Source organism: Lepisosteus oculatus, chromosome 11, assembly GCF_040954835.1.
Source record: "Lepisosteus oculatus isolate fLepOcu1 chromosome 11, fLepOcu1.hap2, whole genome shotgun sequence".
NCBI classification, from domain to species: Eukaryota; Metazoa; Chordata; class Actinopteri; order Semionotiformes; family Lepisosteidae; genus Lepisosteus; species Lepisosteus oculatus.
This window is the reverse complement of record NC_090706.1, coordinates 32,767,159-32,785,658: the sequence shown is the minus strand read 5'-3', so window position 1 is coordinate 32,785,658 and position 18,500 is coordinate 32,767,159. Positions and strand designations below refer to the sequence as shown.

The 18,500-nt window shown below is 40.3% G+C and overlaps 1 protein-coding gene across 4 annotated transcripts in view; it reads right to left on the bottom strand.

The window, feature by feature from the left end:
- Positions 1-16,029, bottom strand: part of LOC102683315 (protocadherin alpha-C2-like) — a 166,407-nt gene extending 150,378 nt beyond the window's left edge. The window contains exon 1 of one of the 4 annotated variants that reach the window (XM_015349732.2): positions 13,472-16,029. In XM_015349732.2, the coding sequence (XP_015205218.2) occupies positions 13,472-15,856 (2,385 nt within the window). In that variant the 5' untranslated portion in view covers positions 15,857-16,029. Of the gene's footprint in view, positions 1-365; positions 2,495-4,137; positions 6,665-10,029; positions 12,577-13,471 lie in introns of those variants that run through there. The other 3 variants (XM_069196125.1, XM_015349742.2, XM_069196128.1) reach the window with 3 other exon arrangements.
- Positions 16,030-18,500: the final 2,471 nt, after the last annotated feature.

Genomic DNA, 18,500 nt, shown 5'->3' with positions numbered 1-18,500 from the left:
TTATGGAACACCCAGAGAGTGCTGGATGCAAATGCATAAGTTTCACATTCTCACACAGATCAGGAAGACAATATGTGAAACTCGCGATGCCCGCCACAAGACCGGCATCAATTTGACAACGTCAAGACTGTCTGCACCAATAGTTTTCAGTCTCGATTTCCGTACCAACACAGACCTTCTTTAAACCTAGTATTTCAATAGTAATTATTCTCTGAGTGTAGACTTGAAATACTTTAAAACATGTATTATTGGTCAATCGATTACATATACATCCTGATTCATTACTGCTCAAAAAGCATTACAAAAGCGCAACGCTACTACTAGAGAAGCAATTATGTTTGCTGGAAACGAGACACTTAATTTACCTCGTCGGAAGTATCCCCTCCTCTCTCCTGGATAACCAAAGTGTTCCGCTTGCTTCCCGGACCTATTGTAGAGCCTATACTCATTCTGGGTCCCACTAACATGTAGCGCTTCTCTCCGGCTCTGTACTGGATACTGTGGCAAAGGGTTCCGTTCCCGCTGACGTCTGCGTAATTTGTATTGCTTGAATTGTCTGGCGAAAAGCATTTTGCACTGGAACAATGCATTATTGCAAGAGTGATGATGCTGAATACAAACAGCACTGAAACTGACCCCAGGGCAATAACTAAATAAAAAGTTAAATTGCTTTCCTGGACATTTTTTTCTGGGTTTTTAAAGTCAGAGATGGCAAAGGCTTCTGTGTCCTCGACGGTAGTAATGAGTATTGTTGCTGTTGTGAAAAGTGAAATGTTCCCATTGTCTTTCACCTGCATGATCAGTTTATGTTCACTGTCGTCACTTTCCGTGAATGGGCGAAGTGTCCTGATTTCTCCAGTGTGCCGTTCCAAACTGAAGAGACTGGGATCGGTAACCTGGAGCAGTGAAAATGATAGCCAGGCGTTGTATCCTATATCAGCATCATAGACTCTCATTTTAGTTACCAAATAACCTGAATTCGCGTTTCGTGGAATTTGCAACTCAACGGAACCATTATAAATTAAAGGCGACAAAATCGCTGGGGCATTGTCGTTCTGATCGAGAATGAAAACGTTCACCGTGACATTACTGCTGAGTGGCGGCACTCCGGAGTCAACTGCTGTGACAAGGAATTTGAAGAATTTAATCTCTTCAAAGTCAAAGCTTTTTAATGCATAAATGTTCCCATTTTCTGAATTGATGTTTAAAAAAGAGGCAACTTTCATGTCCACAAAATCATTTCCCAACATGTATGAAATGAGCGCATTTTCATTTTGGTCCGCATCACTGGCACTTACTGAAAATATGGAGGCTCCGGGAACATTGTTCTCTACTAAATAAAGTGCGTATGGGTTTTGCGAGAATTCAGGACTGTTGTCATTTACATCAGATATCATCACTGTTATAGTTTTAAAAGACGACAATGAGGGATTTCCCAGATCACTTGCTGTTATTGTAACATTATACATCGGAATGACCTCTCGGTCTAACTTCCGATTTGTCACTAAAGAATAAAAATTTTCCCTAGAGGAAGGTTTCAACACAAAGGGTAAATTGTCTTGTAAGGTGCAGACTACTTCGCCATTCTTGCCCGAATCGCTATCTACTACACCCATCAGGGCTACAACAGTACCAGGACGTGCGTCCTCGGGTATTACATTTGACAAGGAAGTGATGTCTATCTCTGGCCTGTTGTCATTTGCATCTTCAATTTTTACTAAAACACTGCACTGGGCAATCAAAGGGCTTTGCCCCTTATCAGAGGCCTGTATATCGATTTCATAGCTCTGGTGTTCTTCAAAATCTATTTCCCCCTTAACTTTAATTTCTCCTGTTTCCATATTTAAATCAAATGCCTCATATTCTTTACTTCGTATGCTGTTGCCAAACGAATACACCACTTCACCATTAGGCCCCTCATCCAAATCCGAGGCGTTTACCTTTATTAACAAAGTACCTACGGGAACATTTTCTTTCAAAGTTACCGAATAGACTTCTTTATCAAAAACCGGAGCATTGTCATTAATATCAAGGACTACTACAGTAATATTGAGAACCCCTGATCTCTCCGGTGTTCCTCCATCAAAGGCTGTCAGGAGCAGAATATGATTTGGTTTATTCTCTCTGTCTAAAGGCTTTTGTAGAACTAAAACGGGAATTTTTTTATCTTCACCTCGGTCTTTTACTTCTAACTGAAAGTGTTCGTTTTGATTCATTTTATAGGAGCGCAGTGAATTGATACCCACATCTGGGTCAAACGCTCCTTGCAATTGGAAGCGCGCTCCCGGTATTGTGGACTCTGCTATTTCCAAACGTTTCTCCCTTTCTGGAAAATTCGGGGAATGATCATTTACATCAAGAATTCCAACTTCAATGTGATGCATTTCTAGTGGATTTTCTACAACAGCTTTAAGGTTTATAACACACTTACTGTTCTTCTGGCACAGTTTCTCTCTGTCTATATTTTCATTGACGAATAAAGAACCGTCCTTTTGATTTACCTGAAAGAGCTGTTCTTTGGATCCCGAGACAACACGAAACCCGCGGTCTCTCAGTTTTTCAATGTCCAGACCAAGATCCTGAGCGATATTTCCCACAAACGAACCGATTTTTAATTCCTCCGGAATGGAATATCGTATTTGTCCCGAAGCCCCTCTCCCAAAGAACAACAAAAACGCATAACAGAGAAAAGCCCATCGGTACTCCCATCGCTTTCTGCAATGTTTGTGTCGCATGGCGAAAATATCCAGCAAATGGTAATGCATGTGGAAATGTGCCCTTTAAAATACTTCAGGCAGAAGGGCGAAGGTCTTCTTTCATATCCATACATAAAATCCGTTAAAAATAACAAAAACAGACGGTCTGATCCCGTTAAATCTCGCGTTCGGCTAATTCTTTTGTTCCGTGATCAGAGGTACAGTAAAAGCAGTCCCTAAGAAGGAAGATCGTTTTTGTGTACGGTTATCAAAATAGTAACCTTTGATAATAGTGACACCATGCGTCAAGTACAAGACATTGCTATCCAGGTACATCATTTTGCAATTGCAACTTTATTGATTGTGTAAATAATCTTATTTACATCCCCCTATTCCTTACAAAACTGTCTATGTCTAATGGAACAAGTTCTTATAAAGACACGTTTAATGGTGTGATTGCAAACAAATCGACTGGTATAGGTTAATTCCATACTGGAGAGCAAAAAATGTTGGTTTTCTGCTGCAAAACCTACATAAGATAAACCGTCATTATGGGCCCACCTTTGAATTCTTATATATTTTTTTTATTTTCTTTCTACCTTTCAGGGTGGAATTAACCTCTACTTGTTACTATGTGTTGGGTCGCTTACACATCTTCACTTTCTACCATATCAATCATGCCAATTTTAAACCACAAATAAAACATAACATTGGTAACATTTCACGATTAAACAAATATACTAACCTTTATTAACAATGGTTTTTGTAGAAAAACTTCACATCGAAAACATTTTAGGTTTCAGTAAGATCGTGGTTTCTGTATAAAGTGGATTAGAAAAAAAACTGAATTGTGTATATATTATCTGAGGAATAAATAATATAAATGCAGAGGAGTAGACAGAACCTACTTTTTTTAAAGTAGGGCACCGGAGTATTTTGTCAGAAATTGATAAAATGTGCAATTCAAAGCTGTCACTAAATGAAATACATTAATTTGTATAAGAGAACGCATTAGGTATTCTGTGAATTATTTTTAGACCTCAAAGTGAAATATTTCCATCTTTAAAATTAAACACAGTGGTGCTGGCGCCACTAAACATAAATGCAGTGAAAATTAATGGCATTTCTCTTAGTCACTTCGTATAAAACGATATCAAAAGTTCATCTGTCGTGACATTAGTCGTGCATTAGCAATCGGCAGCCACCATCACAAACAGCAATTCAATTATTTCAGAATCTACTTTGGAGTCTGTATTACATGAATGTATTATTACTAACAATAACAGTTATGAAAGCGTTGGGATCTTGTGGAACATTGCTACTTTGCAAAAGTAAACTACGCCACGAAAAAATAAAACAACTCACTGAAGCATTCTTAATACAATTGCCAAACAAGTCGGTAATGCAAAGGACAGAAATCATGAAATAACCAGAACCATACCTCTTCTGACGCTTTCCTTCCGTTCTCCGCGATGACTAGAGTATTACCATTGCTTCCCAAGCCAATCGTAGAGCCTATACTCATTCTGGGCCCAACGACCACGAACCGTTTGTCTCCGGCTCTGTACTGGATACTGTGGCAAAGTGTCCCATTCCCGCTCACCTCTGCGTAATTTGTATCCGGAGAATATTTACCAAAATAGTCCCGTGATCTGCAACACTGCATGGTAACCAGCGTGAGTACACTGATCACAAATAAAAATGAAACTGACCCCAATGTAACAATTAAATAAAAAGTTAAGTTATTTCCGTCCTGAGATTTAGCTGCATTGTTGACATCCGAGACTGCAAAAGACTCCATACTCTCAACAATGGTCATAAGTATAGTTGCTGTTACTGAAAGAGATACGTTGCCGTTGTCTTTTACCTGGATGATCAGTTTATGCTCACTGCTGTCTGTTTCTGTGATAGAACGGAGTGTCCTGATTTCTCCCGTGTAGCGCTCCAAACTAAAGAGACTGGGGTCAGTAGCTTGGAGCAGTGAAAATGATAACCAGGCGTTGTATCCTATATCGGCATCATAAGCTCGTACCTTGGTAACCAAATAACCAGCATTGACATTTCGGTGAATCTCCACAGTTTCAGCAGATCCGTTAGCACTTAACGGAGACAAGATCACCGGAACATTGTCGTTCTGATCCAGAATAAAAACATTCACCGTGACGTTGCTGCTCAGACACGGAATTCCTGAATCTTTTGCTATAACATGAAATTTGAAATTCTTAACATGTTCGAAATCAAAGCTTTTTAGCGCATATATGTTTCCATTATCGGGATTGATATTCAAAAATGAAATTATCTCCACAAATTCATTGCCCAATGAATAGGAAACATGAGCATTCTCGTTTTGATCTGGATCGTAGGCAGTTACAGAGAAAACAGAGGCACCCGGGACATTGTTTTCAAACAAATACAATGTATATGGATCCTGTGAAAATGTGGGACTATTATCATTAACATCTGATAACTCCACGCTAATGGTTTTATGAGAAGATAGGGAAGGGGTTCCCAAATCCCTTGCTGTTACTGTTATATCATACTGAGGCACGGCCTCCCTGTCCAAATGCCTTTTTGTCACAAGGGAATAGAAGTTTTCCTGAGATGTTGACTTCAAATCAAATGGCTGGTTTTCGTCTAACGAACAAACTATTTCACCGTTCTTCCCAGAGTCTAGGTCCGTAACGCCGATCAGCGCGATCGCAGTACCAGGACGCGCATCTTCAGGAATAAGGCTAAACAAAGACGTCACATCTATCTCGGGCCTGTTGTCATTAACATCTTCAATCTTTACGAACACATTGCAGTGAGTAACCAATGGCACAAGTCCCTTATCGGAAGCTTGTATATTAATCTCGTAGGCCCGCTTTTCTTCAAAATCGATCATTCCTTTTACTCTGACTTCCCCAGTTTTACTGTCCAAATCAAACAGCTCTGACACTCTGCTTCTGAATGTACTGCCAAATGAGTATTCTACCTCTCCGTTAATATCATCATCCAGATCAGATGCATTTACTCGTACCACAAAGGTACCAAGTGGGACGTTTTCCCGCAAGGTTACTGAATACTTTTGTTGATCAAATACAGGAGCATTGTCATTGATGTCGAGAACAATAACAGTAATGTTTAGCGCACCAGACCTCTGTGGGTTTCCACCGTCAAATGCTGTAAGTTGCAAATTGTGTACCGGAATATGCTCTCTGTCTAAGGGTTTCTGCAGTACCAGTATGGGAATTTTACTATCTTCGCTAAGGTCTTCTACTTTCAATTCAAAGTGTTCGTTTTGGCTAAGTTTATAAAAGCGCAAGGCATTTAAACCAACATCTGGGTCATGTGCACCTTCTAATTGGAATCGAGCTCCGGGGAAAGAGGATTCTGAGATTTCCAAGCGTTTATGTTGATCTGGAAAACTCGGGGAATGATCGTTTATATCTTCAATGTCTATTATAACATGATGAATTTCGAGAGGGTTTTCGATTACAGCTTTAAGGTTAATATAACAGTGAGCGTTCCTGCTACAGAGTTCCTCTCTATCTATAATATCATTAACAAACAAAGAGCCGTCTTTTAGATTTACCTGAAAAAGTTCCTGCTTTGATACCGAAACAATGCGAAACCTTCGATCTGTGAGGCTGTTGACATTAATTCCAAGATCCTTTGCGATATTTGCAATAAATGTTCCTTGCTTAGCTTCCTCCTGAATGGAATATCGTATATCTGCTGAAGTTCTTTCCCAGAGAAAAAACAGAAATGTGAAATGAAGAAACGACCACCGGTATTCCCACATTTCTCTTTGAGGGATATATCGCATGGTGAAAATATTCAATAAGCCATTGCCAGCAAATCAGATTCTATTCGACATTATTTTTTCTTCTTGTTCGAAATACTGTATCCATGTCTCCCAGTTCTTTAGGAATATCCAGATAAGGAAGTCATGTTTTCAGGCCGCGATATCAGATGGAGTCCTTCCCCGTCCACATTATTTTCCTACTCTCCGATGCGAGAAAAAAAATAGGGCTCTGGGATGGGCAGGGCTTACAAAGTTAAAACGCTTATTTAACTGTAGTCTTTGACAACAGTGACACCATGCGTTGCAAATCTGAATGCAATATTAATGTACTAGTCTATTAATGCTCCAATTCGAGGATAATCTCTAAATCAGTACATACTGTACAGTAGAAGAGGCAGTGGCGTAGCCACGATTGATCCTAGGCCTACCCAATCAGTCCAAAGTAATTTACGATTTTTTCCCCTTGTTTGCGTAACATGATTTGCTTTTTAATGTTACGTTTTATTTTTTTTTCATAGTATGTGATTTGCTATAGGCTCGCAGTATCTTTGTGCCCAATAAGAAAACTATGTAAATGTGGTGGTGCGGTGCAAGCTTAGCCGTAGCCTAATTGGCTATCGTTGTCGTCAGACCCTCTTAGAGCTATCTAGCACTAGGTTTTTGGTTTGTTAGCCAACATGGTAAAACAAATGCATATATCTACGTTTTTCAAAAAGCCGCCTGTAGATGACCAGACCAGTCATGAAAAAAAGAAGACGCTACAGGCATCTTGGGTTTTAAGGAGTACAGCCTGGCCCCCCGAAAATAAGGGTTTCTGGAACATAAGGGCAGTGCACGCGTTTGCTTGTAGCAGCTCGATACATGCTCAACCTGTAGGAGTTAAGCAGGAAGAGGTTTTAACATTTCTCCTGTAAACAAATTACAAGTTTTGGAATGCATGAATAACATTAAGATAATATTGACGGATAGACGCGAGTGTGCATTTTACAGATAACTATTCAGCTCGCCTCTAAATGCCCTGTAGTATTTTTAGGTGAATGACGTTTACAGAGCTAAAACACATCCAAAGTATGTATTTGACGCTTTTATTAGCAGACCATTCTTGCAATTAAAGGTACGATGAATTGGTTTGCACTATAATGCGACTAAAACAATTCTTGTGGAAAGTCACGAATTTCCAAATTAGGTGTCTTTTGGCATCGAAAATAGAATACAAATTTCGTAGACTTCATACAAGTTTAAAAGCATCATGAAGGATCAAACAAGATCTTCAGAACTTAATATTTTAATACCTTCGCAGTTGTTATTCTCATGGCGCCTCACTCGATATTACCCATGGTGCGATGCATTTACTCCAACCTCTGAAATCATACGTACGTGCACGTTCTTCTGGTATTTTATGCTCAAGTCCGCTGAATATTTAAAGGCAAGTTAAAAGCTCCGTGACGTTGCCCCCCCACACAGACAGCTGTTACCCTTAACATTTTAAAGACAATCAATATCCATAAACATATGAGCCTCCTTAGATGTGAATAATACTAAGACATGACGCATGCCAACAAGTTAACGATCTATGACATAAACCTGTGGTTGTAATGTATGTAAAATCACTGTGATTGTAAGATCTATGTTTTTTATTTTCTTAGGCACGTTTTCCTTTCTTTCCCTACCGTGACATGCTGTTGCCAAATGCGTAACTGTGGGATACCATCGCGACAATACCTCCGCAGCATATTATGATAGGGACCCCATATATATCGCATGGATCTCACGACTGGCACTTGCTTCCTTGCCAAAGTCCCATATCAGGACATGATACACCCAGATAGGACGTGTCGGGATAGATGGACTTTGTGTTGCAACATTGGGTCAGCATATCCTGTCAGGGTATGTCCTATCGCAACATATGGACTCCATGTCGCGACAGGTGGACGGGCATTTTGTCAGGGGTATGTCATATCGCGATATACGGGTTTCATGTCGCGACATGGGCGTGACAGTTTTTGCCATATCGCGATATATGAAGGCCATGTCGCGACATGGGAAATGGGCGTTTTGGCTGGGCTTGTCATATCGTGATATAGGGTATTTCATGTCGCGACATGGAGTGGGGCATTTTTGCCGGGGGTATGTCATATCGCGATATGCGGGCTTCATGTCGCGACATGGGGGGGTTGGGGGTTTGTCATATTGCGATACAGTATGTGGACTCCGTGTCGCGACATGGGGGTGGGCGTTTTGTCGGGGTATGCGATATGCGGGCTCCATGTCGCAACATGGGGGCGGGGGCGTTTTGTCGGGGTATGTTATATATGGACTAATGTGGCGACAGTGGCATCATGACAGTGATGTGCTAGTCGCAATGGGTATCGCGATGTGATCGTGATGCACGCACTCCTATCGAGCATGACATGCTATCGGAGTCCTGAACGCCCTATGGATTTCATGACATTCTTTGTATGCTTTTCAATTTTGACGTTAGTGCGACTTCTCTTGCAATGGATGTGTTACTGTATATCCATCGTGCTCATGGATAAAGCACACACTGTTAACTTCCGGTGTGGCGCTTTACCCAATCAGAGTGTCGATTCTCAGTCTTCACCAAATCGCAGCCAGTCAATCACGGAAGCTGTTCAAGGAAGCAGCGCCAGGTGGATCGGCTTGTTACTGTCAATGATAATCTATTTTTAAAATGCTTTACTTATTTGAAAAATTACTACATCGGCTTATTTTTTAACGTCTTTATTGATTTACAATGTCCCATACTCTTCGAAATAAATACATATTTTATTTGCAATATAACTGTCTCCGCTCCTTTCTCTAATGAATACGTTGGTTTTTTGTGTGTGTCCTCCGTGGCACAGTAGCGTTCGGCAGCCTAGGTTATTGTTGCTTAACCTGTGTGTGTGAGAGAAAGACAGTAGGTATATATATATAAGGTTCCGCTAATTCTGTTTGATTATACCGCTCGAAGATTGCATTGTAAATTGGAGTGGTGCCCCTATGCTGGCAGGACGGTCAGTTAGAGCCCGGGCCATCCACTTTTGCACAGGCCCACCCAAAAATCAATTCCTGGCTATCAATTCCTGATCATAAAAGGCAACCTACTGTACTGTATCGAAGGTCTGCATTGCCAGCTGCTGTTCAACTTTATGCTAGAAGACATTTCTGAAAAGATGTCAGAGCTGTTGTGACAGTAATTTTTTGATAATGTCCACGAAGTCAAACTATTTAAGCCATTGTCTCATCGGACTGAAAAAAAAAGGTTTTGCGAGTTGCACGGAGGAAGTATACAGTATACGCCATCAGGACCAATTTGGTGTTTACAAACGCACCTCGTCTTATCGGTGAGTTGAATTGTATAAATGTAAATTAAGACAACCTGCCCTCGTGTTCGGGGCGAACAAAACCGTCAGATACTTTGGAACCTCTAGAAGAAATGGAACCTAATTCAAGTACATGGACAAACTTAATCTCGAAGAAATTATTTAAAAAGTAGGTTTGACAAAGTTGTATTTGAGGGTGATGTAACCAAGCACGACTTACCTCTCCCGAAGCTCTCCTTCCGTTCTCAGCGATGACCAGAGTGTTCCCATTGCTTCCCACGCCGAGCATAGAGCCTATACTCGTTCTGGGTCCCACTAACATGTAGCGTTTCTCTCCGGCTCTGTACTGGATGCTGTGGCAAAGAGTTCCATTCCCGCTGACTTCCGCGTAAGTTTTATCCCTAGAACACTTTGAAGCATAGGCTCTAGATCGAGAGCACTGGATTGCTATCAAAACAAAGATGCTAATCAAGAAAAGCGCTGAAACTGACACCAATGTGATAATTAAATAAAACGTTACATTGTTTTCGTCCTGATTTTTAGCAATGTTTTTAAAATCAGCAATCGCAAACGATTCTGTGGCCTCGACTGTGGTAACAAGCACCGTTGCTGTTGCTGAAAAGGAAACGTTGCCGTTGTCTTTTACCTGTATGATCAGTTTATGCTCGGTGCTGTCCGTTTCCGTGAATGACCGAAGTGTCCGTATCTCTCCTGTGTAGCGCTCCAAACTAAAGAGACTGGGGTCCGTAACTTGGAGCAGTGAAAACGATAACCAGGCGTTGTATCCTACATCCGCATCGTAAACCCTCACTTTAGTGACCAAATAACCTGCATTTACATTCCGGGGTATTTCCTCCACAACTTCAGCAGACCCGTTAGAATTTAAGGGAGACAAAATCATGGGAGCATTGTCGTTCTGGTCCAGAATAAAAACATTCACTGTGACATTGCTGCTCAGCGATGGCACTCCAGAGTCCTTGGCTACGACTTGGAATTTAAAGCTTTTAAGCTCTTCAAAGTCAAAACTTTTCAAAGCGTAAATATTCCCGTTTTCCGAATTGATGTTTAAGAAAGATCTTACTGTTCCGTCCATCGGTCCATTTCCCAGTTCATATGAAACAAGGGCATTTTCGTTTATGTCTGAGTCGGATGCACTAACCGAGAATACGGAGGCCCCTGGGAAGTTATTTTCATATAAGTATAATATGTATGGATCGTGATTAAATCTGGGACTGTTGTCATTTACATCGGATAACTCCACACTGATGATTCTAGCTGATGATAAGGAAGGAATCCCTAAATCGTTCGCGGTTATTGTAATATTGTAGACAGGAATGGACTCCCTGTCTAACTGCTGCTTTGTCACTAATGAGTAGAAATTGTCTTCGGACGATGGCTTCAAATCAAAAGGAAGGTTTTCTGAAAGGGTACACTTTATTTGGCCGTTCGTACCAGAATCACGGTCCGTTAAACCAATCAGAGCTATCACAGCACCGGGGCGCGCGTCTTCTGGAATCCGACTGGACAAAGAAGTGATTTCTATTTCCGGCCTGTTGTCGTTCAGATCTTCTACTTTTATAAAAACACTGCAATGCGTAGTTAAAGGCACGGCTCCTTTATCAGATGCTTGCACGTTAATCTCATAAGCCTGCTCCTCTTCAAAATCGATTAAACCCTTGACTTTGATTTGTCCAGTTCTACCGTCCAAATCAAAAAGCTCAGACACTCTGCTCCTGAACATATTACCGAAGGAGTACACAACCTCACCGTTGGCACCTTCATCTAAATCTGATGCATTTAGCTGTATGATAAATGTACCGATTGCAGTGTTTTCTTTCAGTGTTACCGAATACTTCTGCTGATCAAATACTGGCGCATTGTCATTGATGTCAAGGACTATGATTGTAATGTTAAGAGTACTTGATCTTTGTGGTTTACCACCATCAAAAGCGGTCAGCTGCAGGTTATACACAGGAATGCGTTCCCTGTCTAAAGGTTTTTGCAGAATTAAAAATGGAATTTTATTGTATTCGCTAAGGCCCTGCACATCCAATTGGAAATGTTCATTGGGACTCAGTTTATAAAATCTCAGAGAATTTGAACCAACATCTGGGTCATGAGCACCTTCTAACTGAAATCGAGCTCCTGGTGTTGCGGACTCCGAGATCTCTATTCGTTTCTCATTGTTTGGAAAACTTGGTGTATAGTCATTAACATCCACAATTTCTACTGTTATATGGTGGATTTCCAGAGGATTTTCTACAACAGCTTTTATATTAACAAAGCACTGAGACATTTTACTGCACATTTCTTCTCTGTCAATATTTTGATTAACAAGTAAAGCGCCGTCCTTTAGGTTTACCTGAAAGAGCTGTTTTTGTGTTCCAGAAACGATGCGAAGCCGACGGTCCGCTATTTGTTCGGAATCTAATCCCAGATCCTTTGCAATATTTCCCACAAAAGTACCCTGTTTAACCTCCTCCTGAATGGAATAACGGAGTTGAGCCGAAGTCCTTTCCCATAGAAATAACAGAAACGCAAAATGGAGACATGTCCGAAATTCCCATCTTTCTTTATGTCCGCAGTATCTCATAGCGAAACAGTCCACAAATATCAACGGCAAACAATAAAACACACTGAGAAATATTCCTCCTTTGCAAATGGCATATATATCTACTTCCAATAACCGTTTGAGTTACAGTACATCATCGTACCATAACACATTATCCCAGGCCTTAAAATGAACCTTGTTTCTCTCTCCACACGACTTCGTCTGTTTCTGTGTATTGTGTGATGAAGGCTACTCCTACAAAGGGCAGGGTTTGAGTTTTTAACGTAAACCTTGATGATAGTGACACTGTGTGGCCAAAGCAAAACACTACAAATTGCTTTCTTGTCTTAAGGATTGCTAAATTAGGTTTTACGCACAAACAGCTCTATTGTCTTCAAAATAAATTATTCTAGATTCCACTTAAGCTCTCGTTGTCTGGAAGATGTTCTTAATTTTGCAATAATTTTTCTTAAAGAATCAAAATTTCTTAGAGATCTGTTCTTAATTAAAATCGTATCATTCTCTGTACAATAATACCGTTTGTATAGTTTTTTTCATGTGTATAATTTTATCAAGATTCAAAATCACTATGAACAGAAGGACAAAATATATCGTAGAACAAACACAAGACTGTATGTAATTAAAACTTTAAAAGCTCACATTCAGAAACTCCTGCATACATCGAATTATACACAAACCACTGGGTGCATGATATTTCGCCATTATAAGTACAGAAAACACATTTCTAATCCAGACAGGTCCTGCTTTGAAACCCAGAACCAAGAAAACCAGAATTTAACTACATCCTTTTCTCTGAGATCATAAAAGAAACCGTTCCCAGCATGTGTAGGAAAACATAATGAAGTTCCAATACATTTTATACAACAATTCAAGCCAGCTTACCTATTACCTACAAACTATTACCCAAAATATGTTGAATGGTATTCCTTTGCGTCTTTGAGTTTACCTGAGACATGATATAACAAAGAACTTTCCCCGTTTGGATATTCGTCCACTTTCTGTGATCATTGAAAGGGTCATGACAGGATGGAGTTACGATTAGCAAAATAGGGTGTGCACAAACTGACATTGAAGTTCAACCATAGCTTACCTCTCCCGAAGCTCTCCTTCCGTTCTCTGGGACGACTAGCGTGTTTCCATTGCTTCCCACGCCGAGCATAGAGCCAATACTCGTCCTGGGTCCCACTAACATGTAGCGCTTCTCTCCGCCTCTGTACTGGATACTGTGGCAGAGAGTTCCGTTCCCGCTGACTTCCGCATACTTTGTATTTTTCGAGGACTCAGAAGAATAACATTTTCTGGAGCACTGCATTATAACCAAGGTGAATACACTGATCACGAACAAAGCAGAAACACACCCCAGGGTCACCATCAAGTAAAAAGTTAAATTGTTGCTTTTTTCTGGCTTCATTGGAGTTTGAAGATCAGAAACGGCGAAAGATTCTCCCCTTTCGACTATGGAAATCAGTATAGTTGCTGTAGCCGATAGAGAAACGTTCCCATTATCTTTTACTTGTACGATCATTTTATGTTCGATGTCGTCGGTTTCCGTGATTGAACGAAGTGTCCTGATTTCTCCCGTGTAGCGCTCTAAGCTAAAGAGACTGGGGTCCGTAACCTGGAGCAGCGAAAAGGATAACCAGGCGTTGTACCCTATATCTGCATCGTAAGCTCTCACTTTAGTTACTAAATAACCTGCGTTCACACTGCGCGGTACTTCCTCAACAGCTCCAGCTGACCTGTTAGAATTTAAAGGAGACAAGATCACGGGAGCATTGTCATTGTGATCCAGAATGAAAACGTTCACTGTGACGTTGCTGCTTAGCGACGGCACGCCAGAGTCTTTCGCTGTAACGTGAAATTGAAAGCTCTTGAGCTCTTCAAAGTCAAAACTTTTTAAAGCATAAATATTTCCGTTTTCCGAGTTGATGTTTAAGAAAGATGTTACAGTTTGGTCTGTCTGTCCATTTCCCAGAGCATAAGATACACGGGCATTTTCATTTTCATCAGCATCCGACGCACTTACTGAGAATACTGAGGCACCTGGGACGTTATTTTCGAAGAGATACATTGTATATGGATTTTTAAAAAATATCGGACTGTTGTCATTAACATCTGATAACTCCACTTGAATGGTTTTGGCAGACGACAACGAAGGACTTCCTAAATCCTTTGCAGTTATAGTTATATCATACTGAGGTTTTGACTCTCTGTCTAAATACCGTTTTGTCACTAAAGAATAAAATTTGTCCTCAGATGACGGCTTCAACTCAAACGATGTGTTTTCCGAAACAGTGCAGGCAATTTGGCCGTTTGTTCCAGAATCCAGGTCTCTAACTCCAATCAGCGCTATGACAGTGCCAGGACGAGCATTCTCGGGTATCAGACTCGACAAAGAAGTGATATCTATTTCGGGCCTATTGTCGTTCACATCTTCCACTTTAACAAACACATTGCAATGAGTAGTTAAAGGAACATGCCCCTTGTCTGACGCCTGCACGTTAAGCTCGTAAACCTGCTTTTCTTCGAAATCGATCAAGCCCTTAACTTTTATCTCGCCTGTTTTTCTGTCTAAATCAAAAAGCTCAGACGCCCTGCTTCTGAATTTATTACGGAAAGTGTATTCGATCTCTCCGTTGACGCCCTCATCCTGATCTGAAGCGCTGACCCGCACTACAGTAGTGCCGATCGGAACATTTTCCTTTAACGTAACCGAATACTTCTGTTGATCAAACACAGGAGCATTGTCGTTGACATCTAGCAGCGTGACAGTAACGTTAAGAGCCCCAGATCTCTGTGGGTTTCCGTTGTCACAGGCTGTCAAGAGCAACCTGTGTACTGGAATACGCTCCCTGTCCAAAGGTTTATGCAACACTAAAACTGGGATTTTCACATCTTCGCTAAGGTCCTCTGTCTCTAACTGAAAATGTTCGTCGTGGCTCAGTTTATAAAAGCGCAGGGCATTTAAACCAACATCTGGGTCATTCGCCCCCTCTAATTGGAATCGAGCACCCGGCATTGCAGACTCGGAGATTTCCAGCCTGTTCTCTTTGTCCGGAAAGCTGGGAGAATGGTCATTTACATCTGTAATTTCCACGGTTACATGATGTATTTCAAGAGGGTTTTCTACGACAGCCTTAAGGCTAACATAACATGGAACGGTTCTACCACACAGTTCCTCTCTGTCTATATTCTGATTCACAAACAAAGCACCGTCCTTTTGATTTACCTGGAAAAGCTCCTGTTTTGATCCCCCCACAATACGAAGATTCCGGTCAGCTAACTGTCCGATGTTAAAGCCCATATCCTTTGCAATATTTCCAACGAAAGTGCCAATTTTTAATTCTTCCTGAATGGAATAATGTATTTGAGCCGTAGTCCTTTTCCAGAGGAGCACTCCGAAGATGAAATACAGGAATGTCCATCGATTCTCTCGTTTTCTTCTGTGATATGCGTGTCCCATGACGACCAGCATTACGCTTTTCAAGCACAAATGGGCAGCACAGTCCAACAAAAATAATTTCCTTCTTCTTGGAAGAAAAATGTGTAGACGGCCACTTACTGTTTTATACCTAAGTATCGGGTAATTTCCAAGGCCTAGATGTACATAAAGCAGTCTAGCCGTCTCCCTTGTTTGCTACGCGCACGATACCCCGTTTCTGCTTTCTGATAGGGTAAGAATCGTCGACGAAGAAGCTGATGGTAATATACTATAATGTTTTTCCTTTATACGATTTTCTTGGATAACAGTGACACCACGTGTCTCGCAGCAAAAACAACAATTGCATGTAAGGCAATATTTTAGGTTTTCCTCCGATTTTATTTTATTTTTTCATTCGATGTCAGAGATAAACTCATAAGCGTCACACATAGCCTAATAAAAAGCTCGTATCTTCACTTCATATCATACTGTACATATATACACGTTGCCCATAATTCTTACATCGTACAAGAGTTTGTGGTAGTATTTAAAAACTTTTATCTCATAATACTTAGCTAAAGCAATCTGTAGACTTTTAATTCCATTATGATGTGTATGCACACAGTGAAATCTGCTTGAATTTGATCTTTTTGAATAGTGAAAGAGTGTTACGGAATATTAATGAGGACCCTAAGCAGGAAAATCAGGACGAACTCCAGAGGCGTAGTCGATTTAACAGTCCGAAGTCCGAAAGCCGGAGGAAAACAAACCGGTGCAAAAGTCACAAAATCAGAAGCGGAGCCGGAAGCCGAGAGTCTAAGAAAGAACCATAAACAAAGTACCAAAACAAAACTAGGAGACGTAGTCGGGAAACAAAAACCAGGGTCAGGAAGCCCAAATCCAAGACGTAACTAATCGCAGGAAGACCTAATACTGAGCACAGGGGAGAGTGTGAAGCAGCATTAAATAGGCCGAGGTAAATGGGCTAATTGGGAACTGTGTTGGAATGCGAGGTGGAATGACGAGTCCTCCAGGGGCGTGGCGTAACAAAGAGGTATTTATCTGGGGTTTTCCTCACAATTGTAAGCATGGCAAACATTAGCTGCTCAAAACTAAGAAAATTTAAATTGTCTAATTAGATGCCAGGGATAAAAAAAACCTACTTACAAAACTCTTTGCCATATATGTCTGTCAGCCTGCCTTTATGTACAGTATAGCTGCCGTAATCCACTTAATCCAATTCAATTCTGTGGTAAAGAAGTTCATACATTTCCAGATTCACGTTTGAGGGACAAAGGAAATATTTCTCTAAAGTCTAGGCTCTAAAGTGCTTTATATTTATACACTTCCATATCATCCACAGCCTTTCGACTGCTGGATGAAGACCTCCGCAAAATGTCTCCACTTATTGGACTTGTTGGACTCTTTTCCTTTCCAATTTCCACCAGCAAAGCTTGTAAAAGCATCTTCCCATCTTCTCTACATACTGTACATGAAAACAGGGTTGAAGCTTTGGACAGACCAATGGGACAAAATTAATTGATTAGAGTAAAGATAATAATGAGACAGTTTTTGTCTCATTATTGGAAGTGTAAGGAAAATAAAAGACAAAATAGTAGGAGACATGGAAATGATGAATTAGTTTATTATGGATCAGGAAAATATTAAATTAGACTCCCAAAAGGCAAAAGCAAAGTAACAAGATAGCCTTGTCAAATACAGTAAGTTTAACTTACAAACACTGACTGTAGCAGTTTAAATGCAAAGATCCTAAAATATTCCCCATTATGGACTTTCATCCAGGACCTAAATGACTGTTACAGGTGATAATAATAACTCACCTGCTACTTGTAATTTTTATTCATAGATTCTCCATCTCAAGCCTTCAAACAGTTGTAACCTCAAGTATAACTTCTAGTGATTAATGACTTTGCTACAGATTCTGTCAGGATATAAAAATGTGTGGCCATACTTTAAAACAGGGGTGTACAATCCTCATCCTGGAGGCCTGGTGTGGCTGCAGGTTTGCAACATGACTTTAAAGCAACAGCACTTAATGGGAGAGAAGAGCTACTAATTTGGTCTAGTTAGGTAATTAACTTGGTGGTTTTTAACTCACTACAAGCTGTGTTTGAGTCAAAACCCACAGACACACAAAACCTTCAGACCAAGGATTGGACATCCGTACTTTTAACCAATGGAAAATTCACTCAGTGTTCACTTGATTTTGGACTTTTTTAGTTAATTTTACCATTTGTATGTCATCTGACTTTTACAAGGGTAAATTAAACACTCAAATACTTCAAACTCAAAAGCCTTATTTGTTATTATTGTTATATACTGTAATATCGAAAGTCCTATGAATTTCTAACCAATATTTTAAATTATTAGAGCCCCATTTAAAAGAATGCCAAATGTTTACATTAACTCTTGCAATGAAACCACATCCAGAAAAGAGCTAACCCACTGCCCAAATTTCAGGTTCATATATATAACACAGACCAAACACTTTTAAAGAGCATCTACATCTTTTTCAGACAAACAGACTTCATTTTGAATCTATAATCTATTTGAATCTATGAATAATTGAAGAATCGAGTCTTCACAATTCTTGTTCTTGCTACTGTATATATGCATGTTTTTGTCTGAAACAAACAGAACACGAAAACAGAGAGGACAATTTTTTTTTAATTTCAGA